Genomic DNA, 18,516 nt, shown 5'->3' with positions numbered 1-18,516 from the left:
TCCTTTTTTTTAAGCCGTACTTCCCTTCTTAACAGGGCAACTCATTTTTATGTCTGCTGTAGCTACTTGGTGAGAAAGAGCAATCGCGTTGGCGGGATGTATCTAGAATGAAGAATCAGCAGTTGACAGTGCTGGTGTGTTGGGGTCATCTTAGAAGGTCACAGATGGGGCTTTCACAAGTGATGACAACACCTTGCAGGTGGCTAAGGAGGAGGAAAAAAGGGGCCAGTCTCACGACATATGCCATTTAAAATGTTCCAATGAACTTTGGCCAAAGCCATCTACACATGGCATGACCTCCTCTATAAATGAGGAGATGAAGGGTCTAAATGCTGAGGTTGAAATTAGAATACTGACTAAAGAACATTATGATCTCTTATGGCCAAGCTACGCTCTTTGGACTTGGGAGAATATTTTATGGACTGTTGATGGTAAATCTTCATAGCAGGATGTGATCATTGGGGCCATGAGGGACTAGCACTGGTTGGCTGCCAGACACCTATCAAGTTCCTAGCTAAGGATGGAAAATCAGAGTTCAGTATTTGCTGTCTTTCTTTCTATTGCTCTCTCCATCATCCCTGATTCCATCACTGAAATGGTTCATCAAAGCTTTTAATGCATGCAGAGTATTAGAAAAATGTCTGAGGCAATCATATTATATGCATAGATTCATTGTGTGATCAGAGGTTGATCTTAAACTGCAATTAAAACCCCACAGAGACGATGTGATTAAGGTACAAAATAAGCACATGCATTATTAGTCCAAAAAATGCAAAAAAAAAAATAAATAAATAAATAAATAAAAGCAAAAACAAATATCCAAGTGTTTCCTCTGAGGTAACTTTGTAATTATTCACAAGTTAGCTGATCTTTGCTTCAACCAGATTGCACATTAATTCCATTGAGTAACATTACCAGTGCTTGCATCACTGGCCGGAGGAGGGAGAGGATGCTGATAACACAGGTCGATAGTGGAAACACTCGGGTGCTCATGGCCTGGAAACCATATACTTTGTAGGAGATTCAAAGGCATTTTGATTTCAAATTATTCTTTTAATGAAACCCAAGGAGTGAAAAATTCAGATTCTACCAGCAGGACCACCAAGACAAGGCAGGTGGTCCTATGATACTGACAAACAGCAGCTGAGTAAAACACAAATGCAACAGTGCTGTCATAGTGTTAATCCTCCTCATCCTAATTGGTAAATATGTTTGAGGCATAGAAGCAGCAAACAGCAGGTCACTAAAACTTAAAAAAGTTTAAGTTTGATGGAGGATGGCTTTAACTACAGAGGGTAACCTCCAGCATTAGCTCCCTCTTTCACTCCTCTAAACATAATGGTGATAATAGCTCACAGGTAAAATTAATGGCTGTTGAGATGTTGGATATGGGTCACTAACTGAACTACCACCTCTGTCTGTGTTCCCTTGATGTGCATGCATTTAAAGTAATTGAAGTAAAGAGCAGCGCTGAGTGAGGAAATCCACAGCAGCCAGGGCTAGAGTCTTTGTATTCCTTATACTGTTTTTTCATTAACATGATTATTGCATTGTTTAACGGTGTGATCACAGTTTCCACATAAAAACATATCCTAGTGTGATAATTCAAGAACACCTGATAAATACGAAACCATAACGGCTAAGCTACACATTTCTAGTGTTCCTTTGTGTTCGTTTCCCAGTGAAAACTTAGAAATTGACAAAAAGGCCAGGTTCCTCCTTTCATAAATACCTTACACAAGCAACAAACTTCCTCCTACAAAAATGGAATATTTAAACAGAACAACACACACAAATGTAACTGCTCAGCCCACTTGCTGCTTCAATTGGATGCAGACTGTATAAAAGAAATGGACAAAGTTTTCTAATGGCCCTCTCATCTAAGTATGATCTACCAACTCAAAAAATCATCATGACAATGGCCAAAGTGCGTCCACTTCTTTTGTACAGTCTATGATTGCGTCTCTTGGTTTTTACCTCGCTGCTCTTCAAATATGTCTTTAGCCCAGTAAACACACAAACCAAACAGACCTGACTGATGCGTGATAGATATCAAATGAAACACATACTGGGGCTGTTTGCAGCTGAATATACTGCTCAGCAATTGAAACAGCTCTGAATTCCTGTCATAAAAAGCATTCCATTTTACCCATTCACATGCCGAGATGGTCCCGTGGTGGGGGAATGGTTCGTGTCATGTTACAAACTTTCCTTCTATCCATTCCATCTTTGTCTTTGTGCTTGGTCCTCATAAACCACACAGCAGCTACACAATAGCAAAGCTTTTACGTAATGAGGTTTCACCTGTAGTGTATGGTGAACTAAACTGTTCTTTCCTGTGGTGCGCTCAGTTGAGCATGTCACTGGCTCATTGACCATATCTGGCTCCATGACTGCAGGCTGATGGCAAGTGAATGCTCTGTGAAGTAGATCTCCCTCTGAGCAAGTAAACAAGGGTCAACATGATTCCAACTGTGCTGGGGATTACACTGACCTCACTAGCACTGCAGATAAACACTCTCAATGAATTAAACAAAGGCAATAACTATGCTTGAAATGATAGGACTAACCATATCTTGTGTACAGTTCAACCGTGTTTAGTGTGTTCACTGTTTGTTTTAGTGAGCTGGAAACGCATCTTACGCACAATTCTGAACATACTGTGGACTATAACTCACAGCTTGCCCACTGTCTCTATTGATTTCAAGAAGTCTGGTAGCAACTTCTGTGCTGACTAGGGTAAAATTTAAAAAAGAAATGAAGAACAGTGAGCAAAAGGTAACACAGTAACAGTATAGCAGTACCTGCTTCCATAAAGCAGCGCATCAGAATGAAGGTGGTACTGAGGGGCCGAGGAGACATATCAAAGCAAGTCATAAAGCTTAGTAGCCATATCCGCAATATGAAAGGGAAAAAAAGACGAATTTTATACTTTATGGTATTTGAAGCTATATCCTGTCAGGCACTCAACACATACAATGGAAAATAGCTTTGTGTGAGTTACTCACTCTCACTGTGCACACATTTTCTATTCAGGAGAGCAGATCATGTTCTACCTTCAATTCCCAAAGGCAGCCGAGCTTTGGAGCATCCAATCTTTACTTTCACTGACAGTCTGTGGTTTCTTTGTCAGCATGTACAGCACAGTCCATCTGGGTACGGACACCAATCAGTACCTTCATAGCTTTAACACCATAATCCATGCAGAGCGGAGGCAACGAGCTTACCTTGAAAATGTATCACTTACCCTCGTTGGCACTACATTTCAATACATCAGAGGTCCTTTGCAGGGAGAAACAATGCATTATATTTTCTAGTTGATATAGAACATTTTACAGTTTAAGGCTCACATAAGAAACACAATAGACCTCACACACTGCCTTCCCATTAACTTGGGTCAAAGCCAGACCAACAGGAAAGATGGATATGCAAGAGAGAAAGGGAAAGAAGGGGTTCCCATCCAGCGGTAGACTTTGATAGATGTCTGGCAGCTTGTCAACGAGCATTAGCTGGGCGTAATTTATTGAAGGAGGGAGATCTATCTTTCAACACTGAGTATAGAATTTGTAGTTTGGTAAGCAAAACCATTAACCTTTGAACTAAGCTACACCTCCAGGTTAGCAAAGACACGAGGGAGGATTGGGAGGCTCGGGGCGAGTGCTGTTTGGGCAACAGCTGTCGAAGGCATGGGAGAAAGAAAGGTGAGTGGGGAGGGGGGAGGTTTTTTGTTGTGTGCCCAGAAGAGTTAAAAGGGTTGGAGGGTGAACAAAATCGGTTAGTACTTTTGTAAGTAAGGGAAAGTCAGACACAAAAATGGTTGTTAGTACAGTTACAACAAAGGTTTGATTCAAACAGTAGATTAGTAACAACTGTTTTAGTAAATTTAGTCAAAGTGATAAGAGCAGGTGAGGATTCTTTAAAAGTCCTCTGCAATTTGATTGCGCAAACCAAGTCCAGATTTGGACTGAATGTTTTATTTCAGGTGGCAAGGGTTTGTTTTGGTTAAGAGGAAACAAAATGAACCCATCCAAGCTAACAGGGTGACACACAAGCCATGCACTTAAATGGAAAGATGACAGGAAGAATGAGAATGGGAGGAGAATTCCATTAGACACACCACAAACAGACCAACTATTTAAAAAAAAAAAAAAAATGCAAATAAACCATCTGGCAAGATGCAGCAAAATGGGGAAGTAGTGGGAAAGTACATTTAATTGCAGGGCACCACGACACCAGACAAATGGGGAAAGAGGAGAGCTTTCAATTTGAGGTTTTTATTTTGGACAAGAATGCAACAGAAAAAGCCATGTAGACACGTGTACAGCAGACTGACACGTGCTGGGCTAGAGCAGCATTTACACCCTGACAGAACACGATGTGAAGATGTTCTAGCCAGTAGGAGCATGCAAACAGGGTGCAGGGACACAACCACTGGTTACTGTAACTTTGGGAGGTGGAGGTGGGACAGGATGGGACCAATGTCATCAACCACAGATGAAATCAACAGAAATGAGAGGGTTTTTTAAAGAATAGGGAAAACTGAGAGGGGAGAGAGGACATCCCTGTCTTGGTGAATAGAGCAATTAGTATTCCAGTGGCAGGAAATACTGTGTCATCATCTATCTGCCCTCCACACTCCTGGACACAAAATATTATGCCTCCACTACAATTTCACCACAGTATGTCTAATGTGAGCTCAAAATTGCTTCATCACTTTTGTAAAATTTGAGTCATGACTGCATACAGTGGCTTGCCGCATGCTCGTGACATTTTTTTCTCTGACTCGTGTTATGACGGATTGGGCAGATTTATTCCTTAAGGCGTTAATCCTCTATTCACCAGGAAAATGAGAATCTGTCTCCCCGTTCTACTTTTTCCCCTTTTTTTGTTTCAGCAAGATATGGTGTGAGGTCATTATTCATTTTAGTAAGTTAATTTTGAAGTTAAACTGAGAGAAATTAAAAATAAAATAAAATAAAATCAAAGAAATTGAAGAGCAAGAGGGTGTGGCTAACATGTTTTATGGCCATATTGATTATATTAGGACAATTGATATATGTATGTATATATGTTAGCCATGATATATACATATACATATATACTCAATGCAATCTGTATATAAAAAAACAAAAAAATAAAAATAAAAAGATTGGAAGGGGGCAAGTCTCTTCATGCAAGGGGTGAGGCTAGTAAAGTATAAGAAATATAAGTTAGTGTTAGTGTTAATGAGGGGTCGATCGCACACAGTTCAGATTTTCCCAGGCTTTGCCCTTTATGGTCTGTATCAATGAGCAGAGGGCTTCATTTACTGATTAGAAAGTCCAGTGAAAGCAAGTAAGACAGTGTACATTTGGCAGTACGATAATACATACAGTGTAACAGTTCTTAAAATAAAAAGCCTACAAAGGTGTTAGTCAGAGCTTTAATTTCTTGAGCACTGTGCAATGTCAAGTTATGTTGGCAAACTTCCCCCAGTTTGCAGCTTAATAAAAGCGCAATTGCCATTTTATTTCCGGTAATGAGCTTTAATCAGCACTCATGGTTTGATTTCTACACCCAAGTTCAGGAGACTACTGCCACATTAAAGCCCTTTATTAAGTGTGTACATGTGTGTAAGAGAGGGAGTGCATTCAGGTGCAGGTCTGGGAACAGCTCCATCTCGATCATAAATCAACCTAAGGCAACTAATGGGATCAAGCCCTCATTTGAGGCCGACTTTATAGTGAGGGCTTTGGCCACTAAATCAAAAGTTGTAAATACTCTTCATGACTCCATAAACCACAGGATGGCATGACTAGATAACAGGTCGCTCCATAACAGGCTGAGCAGGTCCAACTGAGGCAGCGTAGCAACATGGTCTCCTCAGTCCTCTCATGTTGTTAAAAAGGCTGGGGAAATTAATCCTTTTTTTTTTTTACTTCCTCTCACTGGAGCTGCCATAGTAGGCTATTTGTCTGCTTGAGAACTCTGCTGTGTACGCTCACTTTGTAGGGTTCATCTAAGAAAATAAATCAGGAGGAAACAGGGATTAACAAAAAAAAAAAGTAAAGGTAACTCCTAGTAGTTTTCTAATTTAATTGAGAAAATATCTCACATTATAATTCTTTATTTCTTCATACGGACAGTGTTTGAAGTAAAAGGAAACCAACGAGTAACCCAATAAAAAGGGACAGAAAATAAACAGCAAAACAAATCAAATCTTAAAATCTAAATTTCTAGAATTTCTGTAACTTTTTGGGCAGACCTCTTTTAATTCTTTTCAGGAAGGGGAGAACTGGATGGCAATAAAAAGCAATAACATATATAGAGAGAGGGCTAAAAGAAAAAAAAACAGAGAGGTGGAGTTTTTCGGCTACCTTGGAATTGATGGCGGATTGTACTTTCAGTAAAGCAAACAGAATAGAAAGAGGTAACAGAAAACCCAGGGCAAACCAAAGTATAAGACAATTAGAATGATATCTACCATATAATGCAGTTTGTTTACCATAGCGTGTCCAATGCCTGCGTGCTTTAGGAGAAAACAGGGGGAGGAGAAAGAAAAAAAAATAATGACAAACCTTAAACTCAAGAAAACACACCTCAACCCCAAAAAGTGGTCCAAAAAAAAAAAAAAGAAAGAAAAATCGCAAAACCAGCTTCTCCTTTTAACAGCAAAAGCAAAAATTGAATGTAATAGTAAAATATAACTTAAAGAATGTATCTTTTCCTACTGTTTATATAGAAAAAACATCCAAATAAAGAAATAAAGAAAGCAACTGCATACCTATTTGCTTTTAAAAGGGTACTCTACAAAATAAAATCATAAAAAAAACAAGGAATAAAAGGATAACAATACATTGGTTAGTATGTAAGTCGCAAGTTAAGGAGAGAAAACAACAGATGGTTCACATTCCGTGAATGGCACAGTGTTAGTCGTTGAAATTATAAAAGGTAAGGGAAAAGAAAATTCACTAATGAAAAGAATCAAATTGGAAGAATTCTGAAGCTTGTTGTTAGTAAAAGAGACAAGAGTTAGCAAATCAACTTCCACAGAGGGGATTTGGGTAGTTTTGATGGGGGTGTTTGTTTGGAGCGGGGAGGGGGACGAGGGAAAAGTACATCAGTATAAGTATTCACTCTGAGAGGCTAATCTGGTCAGCGGGCTCGGCTGGCGGTAGGGTCTCGTCCATTTCAAAATGGCGTTCTTTAGTATTGGGCGGGGCCAATCATGTTTTGATGACTTGAAAGGTGCAAATCTCTAGGCAAAATTTCTCCAAGTGGCCATTAAGGGGATACTGTGACATATGCAAAACAAAAACAAAACGATATTATTGCATTGCAAAAATGGACAATTCTGGTGAAAACTACAGTGCGGTGTGAAATCATCAGGGGCATTCAAGAGGACAGAATTCATTTAGCATATTGTTGAGCATGAGAGAAAGGGATAGAGAAGTGCAGAAAGGAAGAGAATAATTTCACTGAGGGTTCGAGTGTCTGCAGCATCCTGAAAGAGAGAGAAGTGTTCATTTAGTCATTTAAGCCATGTCCACAATAAAGAGCAATCTATGAAACTGATAAATAAATAAGCAATCATGCGATACGTCTTACGCCTGTCACCTGGGCACTCAATCATACCTGTCTTTGAAACAACATGTCACTGTTAGTCGGGCCTGCAATCTCTGAAAAAGGTGACAGTTCTGAGACCAGGCTGAACTTTGCACTGCTGCATCCAAAGATAGTTCACTTAGATTAGGGTTGCTAGTTCCACAAGTTCCACAAACTAAAAACAGTTTCATTTCAAATATCAGGTTGCTTGCTTGCTTAAAGAGGATTTTTCCAATCCACATACTGTGTGTAGAAAGAGCTTTTTCTGCTTAAAATTAGCTTCTATGTCTCTGCCTGGATTTGAAAGATCAGTTTATCTATATTCTGTGGTCCCTCTGTGAAGAAACTGGCAAGAATCAAAGGTGTATTTTATATGTCAGCTGGTGCACCAGGTATTAATGGCAGAGCACTGACTGAGACTGGCCTCAATTTGTGCTCAACGCAACAAGCTGTGTTTGTACTATTTTTAAAGATTTGTATTATTTGGAGTTTTTTGCTTATTTGCAGATTAAAAGAATGTGTAGAATTTCTATCATAAAATATATATTATATCTTGATCTGAAAGCTGAAATTAGTTACTCTGGGTGATTATATTCAACACCAAATATGGCCAAAAAAAAAAAGGTGAATCTATGGAGTCCCACTTTTTGAGAATGAGGCACTTCTGAATTTGAGACTTTGGCTGTTAAGATAGAGCAGATTTTACATCAAATTAGAACAACAATAATCTAAACATCAAAAGAGCCGCCATGATGTTTCATGTTTGTCTAAGGATGTAGTATGTGCAGTACTGTGGGTGTGCTTATGTGTGGAATGGATTACTATGTGTTAGTGCCACCTGTGTGGGAGTTAAGTCTAAGTGGCGCCCATAAACAAAGTTCTCCCCATGGGGCTAACTGGCCAATTTGAAGCTTCATGCACGCCCACTCTTTGATCCAGGGTCACGGTAAAGTGCTGTCACCAGTCACCCACTTTTTCTAATGGCTCCTCTTAATCCATTAACTAGATAAATAAGATTCAATGGTGGGTGTGAATTTGCATATCCACACCGCACTGTACTCCCATGTCTCTGAGCTGACAAAACAACAGCTGGTACATCAAAGAGCGGATATAATAGGAAGCTCTGACAAGTGAGAACCTGACAATGATTAATTAAGTGAGACAAATGTACCATTGCAAAGGTGAGAATGATGGTCGGCTTTTCAAAACTCACTGAAAGACAGCCTGTGATACAGCGGAGGAGAAGAAATGGGAGATTACCGAGTGCAACATTTTGAATTCTCGAACTTTCAGATCCCTCACAGGTATTTGATGTCTGAATGTTCAACTTAACTATCAGTTCTTCAACAGAACAGCCCAGGGGTGGTTGTGAAAAATGTATCCTTCAAAAAGTGCTGATGATCTTTGGAATGACACAATAAAGTGACTGCAGAGAGTGAAAACATGGGAGCTTTAAATGAAAGCGAGAGATTACATTTGGACTTCTTTATGCATGGTGTCTGAATGATCTTGTAACGTGAATCAGCACGTGTGTCAGTCCATGCAGGTCTGTGACTAAAGCAGTGTTAAGACCTAGACATGATCACCAATCAGTTTATTACCTACAGTAGAAAAAGATCAATGTCAGCTTAAGTGGAAGCAATATTTTGAATATTTTCATTGCTTTACCTTGCTCTCAGACAGCCCTTTCTGATGAGGCTCCATTCATAAAAAAAAGCAATTTTACCCTGCAGAACACGGGAGCTGCTGGTGTGCCACTGCACAATCAGTTAGTTTGTATGTGTTATTGTCTGCCGTCTGTGTTTTAAAGGGTTACTTAGGATTCACTGAATTTGGTGAATAAACTGCCAGACTAGAAAGAAGTGTAGTGAACTGAGCCAGTGAGCCAAGTGATGTGGAAAAGTAGATGTGTAGAAGGTCTAGAGGCATAGCTTTTACACAAGTCAGACTTTTTACTGCAGGCTTGAGACCTTTAAGTGCTGCTGAACTGGTGCTCAATTGTCAAGATCAATCGTGCAGAAAATTAAAGTTTTGTTCTATTTTCTTTGTTATCAAAGGGAAGACCGAATGGACTGGTAACTAGCTGGTTTAAAGGGTTTCTGTCACCATTTCCCAATTTTGTTCTGCTCCAAAATGTTCAAAAAGGAAAGTATGTGTAGCACGAATGCAGAGTGGATACAGGACGAATGCATGACATCTCCTACAATAGCAAACCATGGGAGATGAATCCCTCCTTATCCTGAGAAAGCTTCCCAGGAGTGGCAGATTGTCTCAGTGAGATGGTGGTGCAGTATAGACAAAATATTGCGCACTGAGAGCACCAAGAGATAAATCTGGTTAAGAATTTTGGAGACAAACCAGTCTAGTACATATAAGAGAGAGTAGGAATGCAAGAGTATCAAGAATAGATCAGCTTACTCCTTTCCCTGCAACTAATTTTTCTGTCTTACAGTAAACTTCCTCTTCCGTGCATCCGACTTGTTTCAACTTTGCCTCAAACTGAGTACGCCTGGAGCCCCTGCTGTGGCAGCCCATCGCCCTCTCTGTAATTGACCCATGTGGGAAAACGAAGGCTGCGAATGCTGATGTTTGCTGATGGACTATAAAGCTCCCAGTCATGTAAACAACCACAGGCCCTGACAAACAACTTTGTGTTGCATGTGTCTCAAAGGGTCCCCCAGGCTAAGAAATCTTCATGTATTAAATACCAGGGGTTGGGGCAGGAAAGAGGAGAAGTAAGCCAATGTTGTTAACATGGAAATTCACTATTGGTATTTCATAGCTTTGCATTTCATATACAGGTGAAACGATTGACATGGCTCTTTCTGCTTATGCCAAAGACCTGCAGGGTGCCACCCACAGTTGGCCAAGATGTAAAATGATGTTTTTTTTTAGTTGCTGATCTTTTACACACTCCTCATGGTGGACGTTACTGAACTGTGGCCACCAGCGAATAAGCTGAATAAATATTTAACGACAAAGCTGTGATAATGATCAATGCATAGTGCAGTCGAGCCAAGCTCCCCAGTCCAGACAGATTAATCATGTAACGGAGGAAGTTCTAAGACTGATGACCATTCTCCTATAAATTTCCAATATGGACATTTAGAAATAAGTGCTAAAACTGATATTGTGGAATAGTATTATGGGGTGGGAGGGGAGGGAATGGCTGCTATTTGTCATCAGGTGATCTGAATGGATGATCAGAGACGCATGAAAATTCAGTATGTGTTGTAAACATGTAAGTATACGCTTGATTTGTATGAGCGAGGGCATCCACATTACATACATTTATGTGCCTTGCTGGTTATTTATGCATGTGTGGCGAATCAGGCATTCCTCGCTAACACAGACTCTGTGGGTGACCGTGTCAGATGGAAGGGAGCTGGGCTTCGATTCAAAATAGCTCTTTCAGGTACATTTGGTTCCACGTTCATTCCAATCACCCCCCCCCCCCCCCCCCCCCCCCCCCCCCCATTCATTCCAGTCCGCCTTTCTCTAAATCTGGCTCCAAGTAATGGAAACTGGCAGACAGGCTTCAGGTGCAAATATAAATGTCACTGCAATTACGGCGGAGAGAAGTCTGCAAACAAACAGTGTGTGAGGGTGTGTGCTTCTGTATAGGCGTGTGAGTGCATGAAAACCGCAGTAGAACACACTGTGTGTTGCGGTGCAGATGGCCATGATCCTCTTCCCTTTTCTATTGCGCTTCACATCATCCTCGTCTCCATTTTCCCATCTCTGAAGGACTGACCGACTCCCTCCTCGTACGACGGCCTTTATTTCCCTCTAGATTCCATCAGGATGTGGCCAAGCTCAGTGCCAAGCCACAACTGTTGAGCCTATAACATGTTACAGTAAAGACTCATAATGAACTAAGCTACGGTAAATCTATTAAATGCTAAGAACTGCTTTATATGATGTGCCTTAAATTCTTGGGTGGATTGCTGTACTTTCACTGTACAGAATCAGCAGTGTGACATTACATTGGACCATTTGGTGGATGCCTTTGTCTGTATGTAGAGTTGTGTGTAGACTTAGCCTGGCGCAGCTCTTTATTCTATGGAATAATGGCTGTTCTTAAACCTAGGGAAATACACTGAATCTTTTCTACATACCAATGGTTCATCTCACTAAACCATTGGCATTGTAATTTAGAAATAAGTAGCAAATTGAAGGAAAAAAAAAGATTAATTATATAGTTAACTTCTAATTACATGTCTGAGAAATTTTGATCTAACTTGCGAGTACACAACAATAGCAGCTGAACATGAATATGCATGTTTTAGAGAGAGTAGCTCCAGCTGTCCTTCATTGTTCATGTTTTGTACGTACTTGTGAAGACGCTTGGTAAAGGAAAAGTTTTACAGCTAGGCTAAAGAGTGCAAAGTACCTCTTTCCTAAAGAGGATTAAATATTAAGGGCCTGACTTTGGAATAGATATTTCCTATTTGTCAATCAATACATAGGATGAAAAAAGGTGTCACTTTGCAAAAAATATTTGAACCGTCTGAGGTTGGTTGCTGGCAAATGTTCAGAAGGCACTAACTGAAGCAACATTGGAGAAGGCAGATTTGAGGGACAACTCCTTCCCAATTTGGATGCAGGTAGCAGCTAAGAATGCCTGCGATCATTATCTCTATTTTCATTTCAGTGCTCCTTCACTACATCTTTTCAACACTAATACAAGATGATCTCTTTCTCAATTTCTTACCTGTGTCTGTCTCGCTTGCATTTTATTACCTGTTTCTACCTGCGTGAATGTGCTAATGTCGCAGAGATTTGTTATCTGATTATAGGTCTGCGAGACAGATGGATGAATAAACATGAAAGTGCTGAAGCAGGTAGAGGCAAACAAGGCTGATGAGCGGGTGATTGTGAGAATGCGGGTGGATATGCTAATGCTTTGGAAATGTGATGCAAATTATGTCTTTTTTTTTTCTTCTTCTTCCTCAAATGCACATAACTACTCGGTGCTGGTATCAAACAGCCGGGGCAACTTTTCTAGCATGAGGTGTTTGTCGTTTGGGAAATGTACAGGGAGAAGCTGTGTTTGAGGTGTTGACCTCTGATCAGCTTGGGGGGAAACGCAGGAGAAAAGAGAAGTGGGAAAAAAAAAAAAAAAAAAAAAAAAAAAAATCTTAAAAGCACATCCACTCACATGCAATGACTGCACCCCCCCACCTACTTTCAGTATGGCTGGAACACATTAGGAATACTTAAAATGTCATTGGCAGTAAACTGAGGAGGGATTACAGGGGTGTTAGCATGTCATTATGCACATCAAACAAATCCACTACCCCTGCCTGCCTTGAATAGCAATTCCTATTGTCACCATAAAAGTGCGCTGCTGTATGTGCTGGCAAAGCTGAGCACTCTAAATGGCATTTTCGATTTGGCATCAAGAGGTTCAATCTGTCATTATGCTAAACGCATTATGCTGTTCTTACTGAGATGGTAGCATGTGACTGGTAGGAGCTAATCCACAGGGTGAATGTGTGGGGTGGCCATGACATGTAAGCCAAGGGTTCCAGAGTCAAATATTTTGGGTAACCAATGATTCACTGGTTAGTTTTGCAGGTTTAACTCAACTACTTTTGCCCTTGTCCCAGTGCAAACAGCAAGGACCTGCTTCATGCAGGTTTCTAAATGCTGCCACCTGGGAAATCAGGACTTTTCAGACATTCTTTTACAGGGAATGTCGTAGTGTTTAACAGGACTGAGTTGTATGGAAAGGGTTAAATCAACTACTGGGGTACTGCAGCCAGGGACGATTCACTATCCAACAGCATAGCAAACAGCGTTGCTAAGTGACAAGTTGCGAGCAAGAATGGATGAGAGAGACAGTGAAAATGAGAGAGGGGGGGGGGGGGGGGGGGGAGGAATGGATTGGCTCTCTCTCTCTCTCTCTCTCTCTCTCTCTCTTTCTTAGGAATTCTGGCTGCTTCTTGGAGGAAGGCTGGATGAGAGGGGAGGGAGAGGAAGAATGGACTGATGGAGGAGGAGGAAGAGGAGGGAGGGTAATTGCAGCTGATTATGGCTTACAGAAATGGCTGAAAAACAATCTCTACAAGTAAGAGAGGTAGAGACAGACAGAGCAAGAAAGAGAAGGGGAGCGTTAAAAGGGAAGGGTTGACGTTCTCATTCTGTGGTCTCATATGAAATAATGATCATTTCCGCAACATCCCCTGCCACTTATGATTCTAAAATATGCTGATGTCTTAGAAACAGGGATTACAACATATCAGTGACTGAATGATGAATGAGGGGTTTAAAGTTTTACAGTAAATTTGGACATTCCTCATTTTCAATGGTTTTAGAAGATCGCAGCACATTTAGAAGATCTTACAGTACTAATAAATGACTGATTCTCCAAGATGAATTTTTCAGTCATGTGCAACTGAGCTGTGGCAGCTTTCATTTTCAAATCTGTTATTTTGTGGGTGGGGAGTTCATTTTCAAAGGCTTTCCATCCCTCGATTTGACGTATTTCTCTATATAACAACCATATCGTAGTTGAGAGGTTGTGTGTTGAATGTTAATACATACAGCTAGCTGCTGGCAATCTATTTTATGTATGGGAGACCTGCATGGATGCTAGAAAAAGTTTAGAATTTGATGGGGTGTGCTTGTGTGCTCAACTGAATAACTATGTTTGGCTTACTGGTTTTTGTCCAGCGTTGTATTGCTGCTTGTAAAGTCTGTGTTTTATGATGCATTGTTGACAATGAGGGTGAGCTTGAACCTCAGATGCATACACTATTATCATTATTATTGGTGGTATGCATGTGTTTTTATCTTTGTATAATAGTCATGATTTTATTGGTGATTTGATCATGGTAACTACTTTTGTTGTGTTTGACTATTCTCACAAAGTAAAGTCCCATTTTTGCCAAATACATAACACACAACACTTCCTGCTTGGGGGAAGACTGTACAAGAGCAAATATGAAGGCTTTTCTAGAGTTAGAATTACTAGTGTTTTATATCAGTCTGGGCTACAGCAAAACAAACATTTATATCTGCCTTTCTCTACAGACTTTTCAGGCTGGGCCATCCCTCAGGAAATAAGAGAAATCCACCCTCTCAAACTTGCACTACAAGCAGTGCCTGTGTGTAACAAATTAAAATTTCTACCGTGACCTTTGCTGAACTCGATCTTGATGCAGATCAAAGCTTGCGCTCTCCAGCTGAACTCTGGGCCAGTGGTTGACTGAAAGTGCGGGCTGTGCATTAAGCATGTAAAGAACATGAAGTAGTGCGTTTGATCCAATCATTAGTCCTATAGCTGCATCCAAGGTCCAATTATATGGAAAAGGGGTGTGCATCTGTGGGAGGACAGAGAACATCAAGGCAGACAGAAAGATGGAGTCAGAGATGAGAGAAGGGCAGACGATACTGTTGGTGAGACAGTAAGAGGGAGTTAAGGGTGACAGTGATGAAAAAGGGAAACACAGGATGGCTAAAAGGAGAGAGAGTGAGTTCAAAGGTCCCTCTAGATTCTGGCTAAGCTACTGGCCCAGCTCTGTGACACAGTGGATGTTGAATCTTTTGGTTGTAAAGTCACATTGGGGAATTAAAAGAAAGCCTGCTTTTGTTCTTCTTTTCGTACTAGAGAACAAACTGTTGTCTCTCTCCCAGCGCTCCCCTCATCCTCCCACTGCTCAGATATTCCTTTAGTCTCAGGCAGAAGCACTACACTTCATTTACCACTCTCTGTTGTGCACACAATCGTTCTCTCACTCCCTCTGCTTCCCATTGACAAACAAAATACAGACATCCGAGAGCACGCTTCCTTCCCCTTGCCAGTGTGTCTCATGTTTCCTTTGAATGCCTGCGCTGTCCTTTGGGACACGACTGCCTGTTAAGCTTAGAGCCAGGCTGTTGTGATGTGAGGCCATTTTGATTGTTCCAATGATCATTAACATGGAAAAACATCCCTCCAAGAATAAATTAGGATATAATTTACTGTATAACTGTATTCCTATCTTTCCAGAAGATCGAAAAAATCAAGTTTCCTTTCCTGGCACAGCACCGCTATAATTTCAGCAAACCATGGACAAATATCAAACCACAATATCATAGAGGTGAGTTAATGGGTCCTACAAATACCACCACAAACCACAGAGCGGCAGGGTGTACCATCCCCCTGTCACGCATAGCAGGTGATTCTTTCACAAATGCTTTACTACATTATGCAATAGATACTAAAACAGCTGTTCACCAATTCACTGTTTCCCGCTCTTGTCCAACAGCATTGTGTACTGTACACACATGTATGCATGAACAGGCTGCAATTCTACAATGGTGTCTCCGTCTATCGTGCCTACAGAAAACATCTTGGTCACTGTTCTATATCCTCATAAAAGATCTTAATATTCCCTCGGCTGGAGGTATATTAACCACAACAGTAACTTCACATCTGTATCCAACAATAACTAAGTTGGGCTCACCCAAGCAGGACAATGTTCCCCGGCACACTGCAAAAACTATTCAGGGAGCATGACAAACAGCCAAAGGCATTGACATGGCCTCCAAATTATACAAATCCCAATCTGATCAAGACTGTGTGGGATGCACTAGAAAAAGCCCAATCCATGGAGGCCCCATGTCTGACCCACAGGACCCAAAGGATCCACTGCCAATATCCCTGTACCAGTCACCACGGGACACCCCCAGAGGTCCCATGTCCGTGCCCCAACAGGTCAGAGCTGTTTTGTCAGCAGGAGGGGGACATACACAATATTAGGCGGGCGGCTGATCGGTGTAAATCCACTGACCACTTAGAGGTCTTTCATTCGCTGTTCCTGTCTCACTGCTTGTGATGATATCAGAACCTGTACGTGAACCTAATATCTAAAGGCAAGAGACCAACCACCAATCATTCACCAAGAAGCTGATGCCTCTACCTCATCTGCACGTGCTCTCCTGCTTCTTTGCAATACACATAAAACGATTAATTGACTGAGTTACTGTCATGACAGTAATGGGTTTGAACGTAACAGCACAGGCGCCAGTGGTCTGTCCAAGGTATTTTCAATGGAATTGTGGCAGATTTTTCCACTTGTCAACGCTAAAAGTTCTCCCTACAGGGAATATAGTACCGTGTGGATTAGACCATTAGATTATAATCTGCAGGCAAAATCAGAGTGGGATTTAAAAAAATGAAAATCAACTCACTCAACATACAGAGCAGAAGAGAATGAGTCATTTTGACTTAAATTACGTATTGTGCATGCATGACAAGAAGAGCCTTAACTGCTCGATGTACGCTGACTAGAGTGCCATTGCACACTTAACATGTGACCTATTTTCACAACGTCTTCTGCTTTGGTGCAGGGTATCACTGGATACATCTATCATCTCCTAAGACAGCCTGACATGAGGGTTTCCATCTTTGTCTATGCCCTTCCTCTTTTTGCACTGTGTGTAGACAGCGTCTGTGATCCCAGAGGAGGGGAAGGGCGCGGATGGTCACCAGAGCTGAAGTCTACAAGATGTCCATGATGGTAGATCATCATGTCAGGGAGAGCAGGGCGAGGGAGGAGGAGATCCCTTGCTGCTTATGCTATATGGTGTGCATTTACTGGGGTAGAACGGGTGGGGATATGTGTGTGTATTGTGGGGAGAGACTCAAGACAGGTCAAGGCAAGTGTCCTTGCCTGCCTATCAACTGTGCACCACAGGGATTAGCCAAACTCTTCAAACACACACCACTTTCCACACACACACTTGCAGTACTACCAGATGCCACCAAGGGGAGCTCTGAATCTGTGAACATTTGTTAGGCTTGTAGCGTACTCATTGCTCCCCCACTCCTCCCTTTTCTCTTCTCTCTCTTGGCGGAGAGTCCCTATCACCTCACCTAATTCTGTCTGCTTCATTTTATCCCGCACAAAGCTGACAAATTCATAGGTTTTGTGGAGAACGACTGCAAATATACACATACACATACACAGGGAGAGAGGGAGAGCGAGAAACTGGCTTGTTGAGAGCTCGCAGGCTTTACTTATTTTAGAGCTTAGTGATGCAGCGGTAGATAGGCATGACGTTGCAAGAGCCATAAAGAACAACAGAGTGGATGAGACTTTGGGGACCACTGGGGCTGTGTGATAACCACAGCGGGAATCGCAGGCTTTTTTTTGCCGGCAATTTTTAATGCAAGATATGCTGTTAGCTCCAATGGAAAGAGTTGTAGAAAAAAAATAATGGTGCATTTGTGTGGTTGTGCTGTTTACATTTTCAGTTGCACTTGAAGAATAGATGATGTCATTAACAGTATTCGTAGCATGTAAATCACAATAAGCGTAGTAGGAGGGATGAGAAGTGCATGTTGATGGACAACTGCCTTCAATTCCTACAAAGTACAGTGTAATGAAAATACAGTGTTTGCTCAGCTTACAATGGTCAATTTTTGATACACTATCATGGAAACGTAAATTCAACTGGCCATTAATGGAGGACATAGTTTATAATGTCTTTGTACTGGACAGCATTACATTAGAATTAGGTCATAAAGTCATTTTATCCACCCTCTGTAACAAAGAAAAAATATTAAGGTTTTCCTAAAGTGTTGGCCTTGGCTGTTTTTTATGTGTGTGGCCAACTACACATGCATGAATACTTAATTCATCTGAGATGCCTGTAGCTGCGAAAATGCATGCATGTTTTACAAGAACTCAGAGCATTCAAGTGCATATTGATCAGGCGGGTAACAGCCCTGGAGTAAACACAGGGTCAGAGGTGGTCAATGTCATCGATACCTCTCTCTTTTTACCTCTCAGTGGGGAATGTCCAGTGTAAACCTAGAGAGCCCTTTAACACTTACGCTGCCTATTATGTCAATGAGAATGATCCAGTGGAGAGTCAAGCTGTTATGTGACTTAATGGAGATCGCCAGAGCAGGATGATGTGGTTAGTTTTGGGTCAAGG

At 41.2% G+C, this 18,516-nt stretch overlaps 1 protein-coding gene across 5 annotated transcripts in view; it reads right to left on the bottom strand.

Moving 5' to 3' along the window:
• Positions 1-18,516, bottom strand: part of nrxn2b (neurexin 2b) — a 636,019-nt gene that overhangs the window by 332,532 nt on the left and 284,971 nt on the right. For 4 of the 5 annotated variants that reach the window (XM_070993325.1, XM_070993329.1, XM_070993328.1 and 1 more), the window contains one exon: positions 6,485-6,508. The exons of the other annotated variant lie outside the window; for it this stretch is intronic. In XM_070993325.1, coding sequence (XP_070849426.1) covers positions 6,485-6,508 — 24 coding nt within the window. The remainder of the gene's footprint in view (positions 1-6,484; positions 6,509-18,516) is intronic. 5 annotated transcript variants of the gene reach the window in all.

This window comes from Chaetodon trifascialis, chromosome 23 (assembly GCF_039877785.1).
Source record: "Chaetodon trifascialis isolate fChaTrf1 chromosome 23, fChaTrf1.hap1, whole genome shotgun sequence".
Lineage (NCBI taxonomy): Eukaryota > Metazoa > Chordata > Actinopteri > Chaetodontiformes > Chaetodontidae > Chaetodon > Chaetodon trifascialis.
Note: the sequence above shows the minus strand (reverse complement) of the source record. Positions and strands in the feature narration are given on the sequence as shown.